General features: G+C 43.9%; 3 protein-coding genes across 7 annotated transcripts in view; 1 reads left to right on the top strand and 2 right to left on the bottom strand.

The window, feature by feature from the left end:
* Window positions 1-1,305, bottom strand: part of LOC135515067 (bridge-like lipid transfer protein family member 3B) — a 50,244-nt gene extending 48,939 nt beyond the window's left edge. Inside the window, exon 1 of one of the 4 annotated variants that reach the window (XM_064938887.1) lies at window positions 1,250-1,305. In XM_064938887.1, the coding sequence (XP_064794959.1) occupies window positions 1,250-1,290 (41 nt within the window). In that variant the 5' untranslated portion in view covers window positions 1,291-1,305. Of the gene's footprint in view, window positions 1-762; window positions 1,192-1,249 lie in introns of those variants that run through there. The other 3 variants (XM_064938886.1, XM_064938888.1, XM_064938889.1) reach the window with 3 other exon arrangements.
* A 1,924-nt stretch (window positions 1,306-3,229) lies between these two features.
* Window positions 3,230-7,221, top strand: LOC135515068 (cytoskeleton-associated protein 4-like). The gene is made up of 2 exons (XM_064938891.1): window positions 3,230-3,985; window positions 5,707-7,221. Exons 1-2 carry the CDS (start codon window positions 3,683-3,685, stop codon window positions 6,919-6,921), a joined length of 1,518 nt encoding a protein of 505 aa, XP_064794963.1. The 5' UTR covers window positions 3,230-3,682; the 3' UTR covers window positions 6,922-7,221.
* A 1,043-nt stretch (window positions 7,222-8,264) lies between these two features.
* Window positions 8,265-14,526, bottom strand: LOC135515069 (inhibitor of nuclear factor kappa-B kinase-interacting protein-like). Of its 2 annotated transcripts, XM_064938892.1 has the most exons (4): window positions 13,960-14,526; window positions 13,672-13,789; window positions 11,358-11,579; window positions 8,265-10,942 (listed from the first exon to the last, which is right to left on the bottom strand). In XM_064938892.1, the coding sequence occupies exons 1-4, from the start codon at window positions 14,178-14,180 to the stop codon at window positions 10,322-10,324; spliced, it is 1,182 nt and encodes a 393-aa protein (XP_064794964.1). In that variant the 5' UTR covers window positions 14,181-14,526; the 3' UTR covers window positions 8,265-10,321. The 2 variants fall into 2 exon arrangements, with proteins under 2 accessions (XP_064794964.1, XP_064794965.1); XM_064938893.1 differs by lacking the exons at window positions 8,265-10,942; window positions 11,358-11,579 and adding an exon at window positions 11,892-13,252 and having other exon boundaries at window positions 13,960-14,525.
* Window positions 14,527-15,299: the final 773 nt, after the last annotated feature.

Below are 15,299 nucleotides of genomic sequence, written 5' to 3'. Positions count from 1 at the left end.
CCCCTAGCCTAGTTAAAGTTAGCGAGCTAGATAATGTTAGCCACCTAGCTAGAATGTGTAACATATCATACGTTTTGCAAATTTGTAACATAGTGTTTTGGGAATACGTAACATATAATACGAATGGGTGAAGGACATCCAAAAAGTATTTACATACCATACGAAACGTAACAACGTTACTAAATGTAAAGAATAATATGAAATGTTCTGAGACCTGGTTGGGTGTCGTACTAGCTGTCAGTACGTGGCGTGTTTGTCTCTGCCAGAAGCATATGCTGCTAGCTAGCTAACCAGTATAGTTTACCTGGCTAACTAGCTAGCTGGCTAATGACAATCATTGATGTAACCTAGCAAATAGAAAACTTGCTATATCTGGCTAAAACAATGATTAACGGGACATAGCTAGCCAGCTAATGTTAACGTACTGGTGGAGCCTAGGCTAGGGAGATTAGTTGCGTTAACAACACGCAAGATTAGCCATAAGCAGTTATCAAACAAGCCAGTTAGCTAGCTAACTAAACACGACAGACACCGGTCTGTTTTTGGCAACCAACAACAACAAGCAAACTTGCTCGTAACTGGCTAGCTAGCTAGCTGCGCTAACCAAGTTCAGCTGCGCAAGCATAGTGAGTGCCCTGTCAGTGGCCTCCCGCGCGCAAAGGTACGACGCTGCTAACGCGCTAGCTTGGTTCCCAAATGAAACCCCTTTGGGAGTTAGTTGTATTTTGTCTCTCCGCCTGGTTCATATCGATTGACACTGACCTGGAGAGGTGTTTGAGGATCTGTTTCTTGATCAGCCCAGCCATTACCACATAAATGATTTATCCCAGCGATGCAGTTCAAATTCTCAATTCCGAGTCAGGGTGCATTTTTTGTGGTCTTTGTGAGGCAAGCCCAGTTCTCGCTCCCTTCCCGCGGAGATTTGACAGGGAAAAACAAACTCCGAGACAGCTAGCTAGCTTCAGAAGGCCAATAAGCCATTACAACTAGCGCTAAAGTCCATCTTCACTGCAACAGCACCTGGAAACACGGTTTGTGCTGTCACAACGTCTGATGGGCGGGCCAGCGCCGACCAAAGTCAAAAAGCATGGATGACTCAGGCATTACGTCAGCATTGTCCCATGTATTGTTTTATTTTAGAAGTGAAACCGTAATTGCCTGTTTTTACTGTGGCAGAGAACATCCGCACGGGGAGATATTTGGGGGTGGGGCTGCTGCGATTTTTTTCGCCGACGGGGGTACCATCTACCTGTGAGTTGCAGTTCCAGTCTCCTCTCGAAAGACTGCCATTCAGTGACCTCTGGTGGACAAAGGCAAGGGGATGGGCCCAGCTGCAGCTGTCATCTATCAGGCCCACCACCTCTCAGGCCCTTCTCCAATGTCAGAACCATCACTTCCGGGTCTGACACATTAAACAGAATATGTTTTTCTGTTTACCACAGAGAGGATAGCGTCCAAACGACCGACAATTCACTTTAGGTCGAAACTAATACACAATGAACGGTACGCAGTGTCCTTCGCCCCCACTTATATCTGCTATCCAACACATCAACAGATTACACACCAATTTTAAGATAAAACATTGCACAATGATTATACTACAATGATGGCATAGCCTAAATTAAAAACTCTGATAATACTTTTATTTCCCTTTTGACCCACATTTTTATTGCATCGACAGTCAGGGGAAATCCATTATATCAAAGTATCAGTTCAACACAAACATTAAGATCCCCGCAACAAAGTGTACAAGCTGTAATGATATGCTAACATTCATTCAGCCATTTTGGCAGTATAGTCATATCAGTGAGTACGTTTACATGCATGGCAATAATTAGATATTAAACTTACTGTTGCAGTAGGCAGATTATGAAATAGTAATGTAAACACCTTACTCTGCTTACGGTATCTTAATCAGCGTAAGGTCAAAATTGAAGTATGCATATACCGATTGAAATGGTTTTCGGAGCAATCTTTCAAATTGTTAGGACATGTAAACAACTTAATCGACGTTCCAGTAGTGTATTTGATCTGTGCATGTGCTAGCACCAGCCGAGCAAGGCTCTCTCTATGGCATGAGTGAAGTGAGTTCGGAACAACTGAATGTATGCGTCTTAGAAGTATTTTTCACATACAAACTTTATATGTCCGAACTAAGAATCATATACGCTTCTCAAAAATAGCATGTCTCTGTGATTGCTGATTTTCTGCATGTATCAGAGCTCCATCAGGTAGCCTGATTTCAGATGTGTCCATATACATAGGATTATTAGGGAAATTGTTACTCTTGCAAAGCATGTCAACGTTTTAATTTAACTATTATATTAATATGACTAGCCACAATAATCGCTTTATTATGTGCATGTAACCGTACTCACTGAGGGGTCCTGGCGTTGGTGGGGAGCCTGAGATATTATGTCCCACCGGTACTCGTCCCACCAGTAGGTGGCAGTATACAGCGGGGCCTGAGAGATGATGGGCCTGAGAGTCTGCAGTTAGACTCTATTGGACAACGGCCAAAGTGCTTGGAGTGTTCAAACATCAGATAACTAAATCATCCTGCAACTTTTATCAAACCTTTAAAAACACGCGTGAAAACAATTATTTTGTGGCCGATTAATACAAAACAGAGCGTTTTGTTATCCATTTTGTGTAAAATATGCATTTGTTTCTTAATTTGCATTGTGGTGCTTGCTAAATGTTATTGAAACTATTCAAATGTCCAAGTCTACAGGTTTGCAGTTTGCAATCGGTGACAGCAATCCTATCATGATTTGGAGGGAACATAGTTATATAGCATAGGCTAGTGATTAGGTTACGCTGATTAGGTAATAGTAGCCAATAGCCTAATGACTTCGGCACAATGGAAGAAATTGAAAATATGGCAATTTGTTAATATGCATTGTTAATGGTAAAACAATATCTATATTTATGTATATATATATTTTTTTAAATTTTATATATATATATATATATATATATATATATATATATATATATATATATATATATATATATATATGTGTGTGTGTACATTAATAGTTGTTCGAAACACTTCCTGATCTGGTCTGGTATAGCAACATGCCTTGGCTTGAGGGAACTCTAGGAAAGGATGTCGAGGCATACACGATAAGGCTACTCTAGTTGCCACGTATGAAGGGAGGAGCAAATGAGAGGGAAAAAACTATCCAACAATCCCTCCTCTTTACTGTTGGTACAGTATTGAAACAAATTACATCAGTTGATTTCTGAGATCATTATTTTTCTAGACATGTTAAGGCTATCCTATACCAGGATTTTGGCTTATATAAGCAGGGTTTGAAAGACATGAAACATCAATGGGCCTAATTATATTATTCCAAATAAAGAGGCCTATTTTTTTCCTCAACTTTATCAGAACTAGTTACTGTGTTTCTGAATAACACTAGTTACTGTGTTTTCTACATAATTCCATAGCCATTGGAGACATAAGGCAAGTACAGCGACCAATTTTGCAGTCAGAAAGTCAGGTCCCACAATAAGAAAGACGCCCCCATTTTTGCATACCTCGACGCGAACGGAGTTCTAGGAAAGCCACATCGCGCTCACTGATACGCTAAATGTACAGTGAAGACAGTACACAGCATCTGTAGAGACCAGCCTCACACTTCATCGGACCCCCTGGTAGAAAGCCACACCAGACATGACTGCGAGAAACAGAAACAAGAACAATTTAAGCGAAAAGACTGCTTCATCCACGCAAGATGACGTGGCGAAGAAAAGTCCGAAACCTGGTAGTAATGGTAGCCCCTCAATCCAGGGATCGGGGAGTTGGGTCAAAGTTCTAGCTGCTTTATGTTATATCGCATTAGTAGCCGCTGCGGGCTTTGCTGCTATTTATCTACAACAAGTGTTGAAAGAAGTCCATCAAATCAGCAGCAGACATGAAGAGACCGTGCGGGAAAATGCAGAGGTTGCGCACAAAGTAGAGAATGTTCTTCAACGGGTAAGTAATGCAAACGATATAGGACTAACCACTAGCCATTTAATGACAAGGTCACGAGATAAGGCAGGCCGTTGAAGACCGCACACCAAAAGTAGATAGGATTAACATAGACTACAGAGAAGAAATGGCTAGAAGAGGGCCATCTCCCCCTCCTCCAAAAGATTGATGAGCTGGCACAAGAAAAGTACAGATGTAATATATGCTATTCTTTCCTAGAGAGAGAGTACTGACATTGAAACAAAAACAAATCCAGGTTAATGGAAATACTACATCCTTTGTAATGAAAGGGAAGTTATATTTCTATAGAATTGAGGAATGCATTGATATAATGTATGAACATGCCACCCCATAAATGATCTTTCATTATTATCCAGCTTTCCAGTTCCTGCATCAATTAATTCGGTCAAACAGTTATTCCTTCATTCATTCACTTCTTTTCAAGCCTTCATGTAACTTCACTTAACTTGTCATGCATAAATTGAGAACTCCCAGACCAGTTTGAACGAAACCAGTTTGAACTGGAAGCTAACAGTTGTTTATTAAAGCTGCATATATAGATCTATCCCACAGGCTGAGAAATAGCTGAGTTATGTAATAAAGCAAAGTAACCTACTCATAAGTTACTGTTACTAGGTGTACGTGGTAAAGAAACCCCTCAGGGAAAAACATTTTCTAAGAACACACATTCAACAAGTAAATCCTGAAACATGCATTGCAGTCTCCTATATGTAAACTTCCTATGTGAGGCTGTGTCAACTATTGTTGTATAAAGCTACAGTATGGGATTAACTGTGTCTTCCACTGCAAGCTATAAAGTCTATTTCAATAACTACCAAGCCAAAAAACTATTTTGTCAGGCAAATGACTGGTCGGGGATAAGCTCTTCCACCCTCTTCCAACTTTCTTGGAATGTATCGTACCTGTGTTTCCAGTACATCCAGTACACAGGTGTGACTATACAGATGTACAGCTTTAAACCTGTGTTATACATTTTAATAGTAGTAATAGTGTTAGATAATATGGCTATTATATTATTTATGCATACATACAGTATTTATAGTAGGGATCTGACCGATTGTAAGGATTTGACAGATTAATAATAAAAGACTAATCAAATAATCATTAAGGCCCTAATCTGTATTGATGACCAAAGGTTGACCTACACTGAGTGTACAAAACAGAACAGCCTAAATTTGTCTGGAGATTTCGAAAGTGTTCCACAGGGATGCTGGCCCATGTTGACTCCAATGCTTCCCACAGTTGTGTCAAGTTGGCTGGATGTCCTTTGGGTGGTGAACCATTCTTGATACACACAGGAAACAGTTGAGCATGAATAACCCAGCAGCGTTGCAGTTCCTGTAACAAGCCAGTTTGCCTGGCACCTACTACCATACCCTGTTCAAAGGCACTTAAGTATTTGTCTTACCCATTCACCCTCTGAATGACACACATACACAATCCATGTCTCAGGGATTAAAAATCCTTCTTTAACCTGGCTCCTCCCCTTTATCTACACTAATTGAAGTGGATTTAACAAGTGATAAGTGCACAAAACATTAAAAACACCTGCTCTTTCCATGACATAGAGACTGACCAGGTGAATCCAGGTGAAAGCTATCTTTCACCTGGATTCACCTGGTCAGTCTCTATGTCATGGAAAGAGCAGGTGTTTTTAATGTTTTGTACACTCACTGTATGATTCGCTGTCTGTGGTTGTGTAGGTGGACAACGTGAGGCGTGCTGTAGACGGGTTGGAGTCGGCACTGGGCACCATGCGGGCAGAGCAGGAGGTGGGGAGCCGAGCGGTGAGGAAGGGTGAGGCGGAGACACGGCGGGTGGAGGAGGCTCTTCAGAGGCTCCAGAACGAACTGCTGGTCGACCTGTCAGAAGGCATCAAGGAGGTGAAGGAGGCCAGAGAGCGGGACTTCTCTTCCCTGGAGAAGACGGTGGAGGAGCGCCTGGCTGAGTTGAGTGCCTCCATCGCGGATAGCGTGACTGAGTTCACCGAGACCCAGGGTGAGACTCAAAGTCAGCTGGCTGACCTCAAAGCCCGTCTGGATGACATGGAGGACCCGGAGCTGATCAGGCAGGAACTGTCCTCCATTGTCGACACCGTCGCCGGGCTCAGCACCACGAAGCAGGCCACCGATGAGTCTGCCTATTCGCTGAGGGAGCAGATCGCCGCGGTGGGGTCGGAGCTCCAGACCCGTAACCAGGAAATAGCCTCGATGTCACAGGAAGTGGAGGCGGTGAGGTTGCTGGTGCAGGAGACGGCGGGGAGCCTGCGGCAGCAGGTGTCAGGGGCAGAGGCAGGCATCCAGGCGTTGACAGATCAGGACCAGAGCCTGGAGAGCAGCCTGGAGCTGGCCACCGAAGCTCTACACAGTCTGGAGAAAGAACTGCGGGGGGAATCGGCCAGGGCTGAGCAGAGGTCCGACGGTCTGGAGGTCAGACTAAAAGTGGTGGAGGAGGGCGGAGACTCCCTGGCCGCGTCGCTAACAGACCTGACTTCCAATGTTGAGGCTCTTCTTGCCAAGTACGATTCCCACGAGAGCACGCTCGCCGCCCAGGGCACGGCAGCCGAGAAGGCCCGGGCCACTCTACAGGGAGAGCTAGAGGAGCTGAAGGGCAGCCTAGGGGAGCTCCAGTCCAACGTGGTCGCACTGAGTGATGCTCAGACCAATCTGTCTTCCAGGGTCTCTAACCTGGGGCTGCAGATAGAGGGGCTGGAGCAGAAGCTGGAAGCCTTGGGGGAAGTCTCCAAGTCAACCAGCCATCCCCCACCAGAGCTGGAGAAGTTGAAGAGCACCGTGGATGGCCTGGTGGGGAAAGCTGCCAAGCTGGAGAGCCATGAGAAGGCCATTGAAGCCTTACAGGGGTCACTACAGAAGACCATTGGCTCATTGGAGGCCTTGACCAAAGCCCCAGCCGAATAGCAAGAAGGTGTAAGGGGAGCGTAGGAAGAAGAGAAGGAGGAGGAGGGGGTAGTGTTCAGGAGGGGTAGACTGGGTTGGGTCAATGAGAAATGGGGAACGTGGACTGCTGTGAATTTTAACACAACACTGCACTGTAGTTTTTTGTTTGTTTTTGTATTTTTTCTCATTTGAGTTTTTCATTTAGTCAGATTCTGTTACGGGTGGTTTCACAAACCCAACTTGCAATATAAGCTCTTGTTCAGGAGCGTGTTATGGTTTACTGATTGTGTTTTGTTACAAAAATTAAATTGGGCCACCACATTTCTGTGTAGAGAAGGCTTTGAATTGATTTACATGTATATTATAAAATATTCATCGTACATTGTATGGGGCTAACTCATTCCAACCGTCTTCGTGACAGATGCAAGGTAGCCATTTTGTACACCACCACACTTCATCAATCTCACTGGAGGTTACTGAGGTGAAAGATGAGAGTGAGTCGGTCTGTTTCTAGAAGATCATTGGATAAAGATCATAGAAAATCCTTCATAGGATACAGGCTACAATGTTAAAGCACTCCCAGTTCATTTAAAGGCTCACTCATGGATGTGCTCCAAATGGCTCCCTATCACCTATATAGTGCACTACTTTTGACCAGGGCCCATATGGCTCTAGTAAAAGTGGTGTATTACATTGAGCTCCAAAAGTTTTGGGACAGTGACACATTTTTTGTACTTGGCTTTGTACTCCTGCACTTTGGATTTGAAATGATATAATGACTATGAGGTTGAAGTGCAGACTGTCAACTTTCATTTTTTTTTTTAATCCATATTGAGTGAATAGTTTGGAAATTACAGTACTGTTTGTACATAGTACCTGGTTTTTGTAATGATGAGAGGTAGGGATTTTTGGGGAGTATGATATTTATGCCTCTAACTTTCTCACTCATTATTCACGATTCATTCAGGACTATCCGTAATCATGGTAGCATCCACAAAATAATCAAACAGAAAATGCATCCAACAAATTTGTAGTCACAAACTTGATCTTGTCCCCTAAAATGGGGGACTATGAACAAAAAGTGCTGTAATTTCTAAACGGTTCATACAATATGGATGAAAATACCCTCAAATTAAAGCTGACAGTCTGCACTTTATACCATTTCAAATCCAAAGTGCAGGAGTATAGTCAAAACAACAAAAATACCACTGTCCCAATACTAATGGAGCTCACCGTATGTAGGGAATGGGATGCCATTTGACATTTAACCTGGCGCTTCAGACTGAGTATATAAGTGGACTTAATACAGTCTGTGATGCTTCATAGAAAGCTTATTGGAGTATTTAATTAGGAAACACTGCTGGGACAGTCAAGTGAGAATTTATTGAAAGTAATTAATTTTCATCTGAAGAGAGGAGATTGCTTGAGGCTAATTCAATCATTTCCTGATAGGCCACTCATAACTTCATTTGTGTCCGCACACACACAAAACCTTCCATTCAACAGGTGCCATTGCATCAACATGTACAAGGAAATTCATAAACATGTATAGGGAATACAGAGTACACACAAACTTCAAATTGACATAATTTATTAAGCACAACCCTCTCACACGAAGAACAATATATCCAAGGCTTTAAAACACGATCTCTGCAGTGTCCTAACACCACTACAATGGGGTTGGCACAGTTTGAAGGAATGGTTACCGTAAATACATGTGGTGTCATCTGTACATGTAATTAGCTTTAGTTAAAACAGTGGTATGGTGTCCACACTCTTTACCCAAAGACCAGCTGCAATCTGCGCCCTAAGGTCTGCTTTTCGTTTGAGCGATTCCAGGTATGTGTAGATTCAACTCCATCTTTAGAGATGACATGCCAATGTGCATGTTAAACAAGTTGTGATTGGCTCTCGGGTTGGAGATTGGCCTTTGGTGATTGGCAGCTCATTGTTCAGCTCCGATACATACTTCCTCCTTCAGACGTATATTTCCTGTAAAACACCTGGAGGCTTACTCAGCAGAGTAGCCCTAGAAATCAATAGATTAGCATGCTTCCCTATCCTACATGACCGTGATGTCTGTTCTACACAATATATTTCTATCGGAACATATGGTAACCCACTGAATAAGTGAATAAGATTTTTTATCAGAGGAGTGCAACGTCAGCAATGTTGCAGATAAAATGTTAAACAGAACAGAAACAACTCTCAGACATGAATCACAGCTCTATGCCACACATTTCTATCTGCATTGCTCTGCAGTCAGCCCCATTGAATAAACTCCTGGCAACAGATCGTTTACACCAGCAGCGTTCAGTATTCTATTTTATGTCCCTATACCTTTAAACCACAGACTCATTTAGATTTGATTGATGGCAGAGAGATGCAAAAACGAGCAGAACTAGTTAGCCATGTGGAACCCCAGGGCATGTATTCAGCACAGTGAACTATTGAGAACATTGCAGGTAGAATGTATAGCGCTGACATCATCATTTCCTATTGTACAGAATCATATTGTAGCAAAACATTCCTCCTGAACAGGCCCCTTAGCCTGAGAATACATACCCGTGTGTGCAGGTCACACAGGGGTCAAGCAGTGTTGTTACAACCCGCCCACTGGCCAGACTGACAACTGATAAGGGGGAAACTGTTCAAGAGACTGCTCACATTCCAAAACTGTGGACCAGAAAGACCTCTCATTCGCCATGATTGATGCCATTTTTCTCAAAATAACATTCCAGTCTCCTAGGACACAGGTTGGCATTTACTGGGATGACTCATGTACTGGAGGCAGCTCTGCAGGGTAGTCACTAGCTGGCGCAGCCATAAAATCTGATTTTAAACCTAACCTAAACCACACTACTAACCTAATCCCTAACTCTAACCTTAAATTATGACCAACAAGCACATTTTTGTTTTCATGAATTTTGACTTTGCCACTGGCCCTTCTAGTGGAAATTGCTCAACTCTGCCTCCAGGACAAGATTCATTGCAATAAACGCCAACCTACTCATATGACAGGTTCATTCAAGGATACAATTTGTAAAGCAACATACGTCAGTCAGCATTCTTGACAAAAAGCCCAGTTAGTCTCAACCTAACCCCTAAGACTTACCTCTCGACCCCCGAAAGATCTGTATAGGTATACAGTCAATGGAAAGTATACTGGAATGTACATTATAGGGGGAGCAACATGTTCTTTTGTGGTTTCCATTATATTGCTTACATTAATCAAGATCTCTGGGGGGGGGGTCCAGAAGTACCTGCTGTAAGGGCTAGGTGGGGTCGACCATGGCTGTAGAGAGATCAGCAAACTCTGAGATTTACAAAAACGTGCAAGTTATTGTAAGGGAATGATTGGTGACAAGCTGAAAGTTTGCCATTTACTCTGTAGATCTATAGCATATAGAAAAGCACTCATTCACAGCTCTCCTTCCAGTGTCTGAGGGAGGGCTTCGCTCACGTTGATTTTCTGCAGAAGCATCTCTCCTCCCACTACGGGCATCTCAGGCTCAACTATCTGACTCAACTGCTGTGTCACAACTCCTAGGTCCTCCTCCACAGCGCTGAGGTTAGAGAACGTCTGCCGTAGCTCTGCGATGTCCTCCTCCCTCCTGGTCAGATCCTCGGCCAGACGGCCGATCCTCAGGGTCAGCTCATCCACCTGCGGAGCCAGCGCCCCGAAGTCCCGCTTGATGGCCGCCACCTTGGGCTTGAGGTCGCCGGCAAAAGTCACCGTGCGGACCAATCGGGCGCGGCCGCTTTCCAGCTCCCTCAGGCGCTCCGAGATCTGCCGGTCGTTGGCGAACAGTTCAGGTAGGCGGCGTTTCAGCTGCTCCAGGGCTTGGGCGTTGCGCTCCGTGGCACCCTTGAGGCCCTGGATGCGATCGATGCTGCCGGCCAGCAGGTCGCCAATACGTTTGACCATACTGTGTTCGGCCTGGGCGGCCCGCTCCTCCAGGTCCCGTACCTTCTCCAGAAGAGACTCCACCTCCGACTGGAGCCCATCCATCCGACGCACGTCTGTCCGCACCGACGCCACCTAGGAGATGGAGGAAAAGGAGAGGAGGAAGATGATTCATGGGCAAATCTTTACATGAACGGCTTTTCTATTCTAATGCCACGGTTCTGTTCAACAAGTTGCCTCTGGTTTTGAGACTTCAACCTTTACGTACTTGGAATATACATTTCTTGGTATTATTACATGTAACTACAAAGAAATGTATATTCCAAGTATGTAAAGGTTGAAGTCTCAAAACCAGAGGCAACTTGTTGAACAGAACCGTAGCATTAGAATAGAAAGGCAGTGTAACTACTTTAAAACATTTCCAGCTTATTACAATACAGTGATTGTTTCAGGAATCTTATCTGCAGTTCCTGTGTAATTGCCTGAGTTATTACATCCTGGTTACCAAAGTAGTAAGAGCATCTAGATGGCTTAAATCATCTTTTAAAACCTTAGTGTTGACATCCTTAGTGATAGCAGAGGTGCGTCCCTCGATTTGTCCCACAGCCTCGGTCAGTGCTGCCACGCTGTCCTGGAGCAGGCCGCGTTTCTCCGTTAGGCCGGACGCCCAGTCCTTCAGCTGGCTTACATCCCGCTCCAGGGCCTCCAATTGGGGCAGGACACCACCAGGCTGCCTCTCTAGATGCTCCAACAGGCTCTGGACACCCTCACACTGCGCCAGGAAACAGGTGGACAGACAGAACAGGGCGGCCATTTTAGAAAATAGCTTTACATAGGAAAAGACTGACCAGCTAGACCATGCAGTCATAGACCGGTAGATAGGATTAATTGAAAAACATGCAGGGAGACAGTCCATAAGTTACACAGAAAGCTGATGTTTGGTACAAATAAATAGAGCAAATAAATGGGTAACACTAAGATATTTGAGACGGGTTTTAATTTACTAGAGATGCAAGCTAGGAGAGAGAAGACATTTTTTACAATAGATTTAACCAAATTTGAACATTTAAAAGATTCAGAGAAACACTGATAACAAGGCACATTTATTAGAAATGCAATACTGGCATAACTGTCAAACTTATTTGAATATAAAATCTGAATAAAAAAAATGTATACAAACTCAACATTTGAGTACCTGATGATATTGGAGTACCGGTCACAATTGTTCTCCTTTCAGACACTGACAAGGCAACAATAATATCCTTTACAGATTACAGGAGCAGTGTTTGGGTGCAAACGCCACATTTAGTTGCTGACTTTCAGCAGCCAGTGCAGATAACATTGATTGGTTCCCATATGAGATAGTAGCATGTTTGTGAGACAAGAACTTAAAACCTATTGATGAAACGTATTGCTAAACTTATCAATAGCAAGTTAAAATGCACAAATCACACAATGTAGCAATGGTTTAACTATGTGAGGATTTAACAGCAGTTTTAAAACAAAACGAATGACAGGACCACTCCTTCCCATGGTTTAAAAATGACATCACACACTGAGGTCATCATTATGTACCAGCTGGGGTGGCTCATCCTGCTCTGGGTCCTTGACCTTTCACCCCTCCCTCTCCCCTTCCCTATCCAGCGTTCCAGTATTAGCCTGGTTGTCCTGTTGCTCCACCCCCCTGCTGAGCTGTCCCAGCGTCTCCTTGACAACAGCCAACTCATTCGTCATCTTGAGGATGCTGTTGTGGGCCTGGAGGGCGTCCAGAGCCTGCTTGATGTCCAGGATCTCCGTCAGGGCTTTAAGCATGCTGTCCTCTGTCCCAAACACCTGCAGGGTGAGCTCCTCCAGCCTTCGCTCTGCCGTCCCCAGGTCCCCCCCCAGCCTCAGAATGGATCGCACTGCCTCCTCCACAGCCGGGAGGTGAGCCTCGCACTGCTGGGCCCGGGGGATGTGCTCCTCTAGCTGGGCGACTAACTCGGTATCTACTCGGAGCAGGCTCCGGACTTGGTCCTCCAGTTTGTGGAGCTGCTTGGTGTTCCAGTCCAGCTGGTCCTGAGACCGCTTGGCATCCTCGTCCTCGGTGCGGCCAAGGGCGCGTGTGTTCCGCCGGGTGCTGTCCTCCAGCTCCTCCAGCCTCTTGTCCAGCGCCCGGGCCCTCTGCTCGGCCTCGTTCACGCGGTCTGTGGCGCCGGCGTGCGCCTCACGTGACTCCGTCTTCAGAGAGGCCAGGTCGGAGGTCACCGAGGCCAGGCCCGTCTGCCACGTCTCAGTCACATTCAGGAAGCGGGCGTTGACTGTCTGGAGATCGCGAGAGGCGGAGTTCTCGTCATCCTGCATAGCCAGGACGACTGCATGGAGCGAGGACAGGTCACGTTCGAGGCGCGTCGCCAGGGAGAAGGTGGAGAGAGCCCCCTGCAGGTCGTTCTCGGAGGCGGCGAGCTGCAGCCACAACACAAAACAGGGAGGGCTGTTTCTGAGGGCGGCTCTGGGATCCTCAGTATTCTCAGTACAAATCCATGCAATTACATGCACACATTCAGTCAAAAGATGTGTATAGCGAATCTAAGGAAGACAATGTGATTTGATCGCAGAATTTAATTCAACTGGATAGGCTATACAATCCAAGACGCAAGAATAACTGCTGAAATTAAGTACATGAATAATGCAGACATGTCTGCAGGGGTTAATAATAAGGGGGAGGGGCCTACATTATGTGACAAGCAAGACAATGACAGTATCAATAAACACAATAACATAAACACACATAACAATGCATAGAAGTCTCTGCATAATGTTTTTGTGTCTTGTTCTTCAACAGAGAGAGATGGATAGACAGTTCCAATAGAAACAAAACATACCTTCTTGGACACCTTGATGACTTCCTCCTCCATTTCAAGGAGACTTGCAGTCTTCCCAGACAGTAGTTTGTACTTTTCTTCCACGTCGAAGAATCTTGCATTCTGCTGCAATACCACCCTGTAATGTAAGGGGCGAAAATAGCGTCAAAACTCAAACATAAAATTATTAATTTCCTCTTGTTTGGCCGAGATGAAAGTAAATAGGAATTATCCATAAATACACGGGCCTTTATAAAGTAAATATTTGGCTTATGCCCTATGCAAATTAATAGGCTTACTTTTACTTACCATGTAAGCACTATGCAAACTATCAGTGACAATAGACAAGTCATCGTTTTCACATCCAGGGAGAACGGCGAGGAGCTTTTAGGTTCAGCCAAGCTATTTCCTTCGGTAGCTTTAGCTTTTTTTGCTTCATCTTCGGAAGTGTACTTTGACGTTTCTACCGGTTCGTCATTTTGTTTCTGAGCCGTGGTCTTCTTCCTTTGCTTCACTTCATTACTTGGCATTTTTGTAGCCTGCAGCAACGTTTCGGCTTGCAGCTTCCTTTGCCTACTAGGCCTACTTGAAAAGGAATTGATTCAAAGTAGCGGCTGCGACTGCAAGCGACAATGGCCCACAGCTCTAGCAGTTTCGTAGCAGACTAGCGCAAGAAACTCCATCCAAAATCAAGTTAAATGCATTAGTTAAAATGTGAATATAATTAAGAATATTTAGGTATTTCAGATAATCAAATAAACCTTAAATAAAAGTATTCTACTTGCCAACTCATAGAAACAAGTCTACATATCCCGTAAAAAAATCGACCACCTGATCGCTCATTGGAATTTGGGAAAAAGAACTAAATGCGTCAGCCAGCCACGTAGACGGCTGACGCCTGAAAATATTACAACGTGCCGCCCGTTATATGATGAGTAGGCCTAGACCCTCTGATTTCAACGTTCCCCAATAGACCGTTTGAGGAAACATGAAAAACGGTGATATTTCAAGTTTGTAAAGGCTAATTAGTATTAATAAGAATAAATGAGGATGACACAGAAAAAATCTCAAATAGAGTAGACCACAGTTATGAGCGCTCTTCCTTCATGCAAAGGAACAAAAAAATCTGTGGAGAAAAAAATACTAAATTGTCATACTTGAGTAAAAGTAAAGATACCATAATAGAAAATGACAAGTAAAAGTGAAAGTCACCCATTAAAATACGACTTGAGTAAAAGTCTAAAGGTATTTGGTTTTAAATATACGTAAGTATCGAAAGTAAATGAACTTGCTAAAATGTTAAAAGTAAAAGTATAAATAATTCTTATTCCTTTTGTCAAGCCAACCAGGCGGCATAATTCTCTTGTTTTTATTTATTTATGGATAGCCAGGGGCACACTCCAACACTCAGACATGTAAAAAATAAAGCATTTGTGTTTAGTGAGTCCGTCAGATCAGAGGCAATAGGGATGACCAGGTGTGTTACCATGATAAGTGTGTGAATTGGACCATTTTCCTGTGCTGCTAAGCATTGAAAATGTAACGAGCACTTTTGGGTGTCAGGGAAAATGTATGGAGTAAAAAGTTCACCGTTTTCTTTAGGAATGTAGTGAAGTAAAAGTGGTCAAAAATATAAATAGTAAAGTAAA

This window comes from Oncorhynchus masou, chromosome 26 (assembly GCF_036934945.1).
Source record: "Oncorhynchus masou masou isolate Uvic2021 chromosome 26, UVic_Omas_1.1, whole genome shotgun sequence".
In the NCBI taxonomy this organism is placed as follows: Eukaryota; Metazoa; Chordata; class Actinopteri; order Salmoniformes; family Salmonidae; genus Oncorhynchus; species Oncorhynchus masou.
This window is presented reverse-complemented; position numbering and strand designations above follow the sequence as displayed.

Coding starts and splice junctions, on each gene's coding strand:
- LOC135515069 (XM_064938892.1), bottom strand. CDS start 14,180: ATGCCAAGTAATGAAGTGAAGCAAAGGAAGAAGACCACGGCTCAGAAA. Junction 13,790..13,959: donor GTTTGCATAGTGCTTACATG/GTAAGTAAAAGT, acceptor CTTACATTACAG/GGTGGTATTGCAGCAGAATG. Junction 10,943..11,357: donor CTAAGGATGTCAACACTAAG/GTTTTAAAAGAT, acceptor TCCATCTCCTAG/GTGGCGTCGGTGCGGACAGA.
- LOC135515068 (XM_064938891.1), top strand. CDS start 3,683: ATGACTGCGAGAAACAGAAACAAGAACAATTTAAGCGAAAAGACTGCT. Junction 3,986..5,706: donor TAGAGAATGTTCTTCAACGG/GTAAGTAATGCA, acceptor GTGGTTGTGTAG/GTGGACAACGTGAGGCGTGC.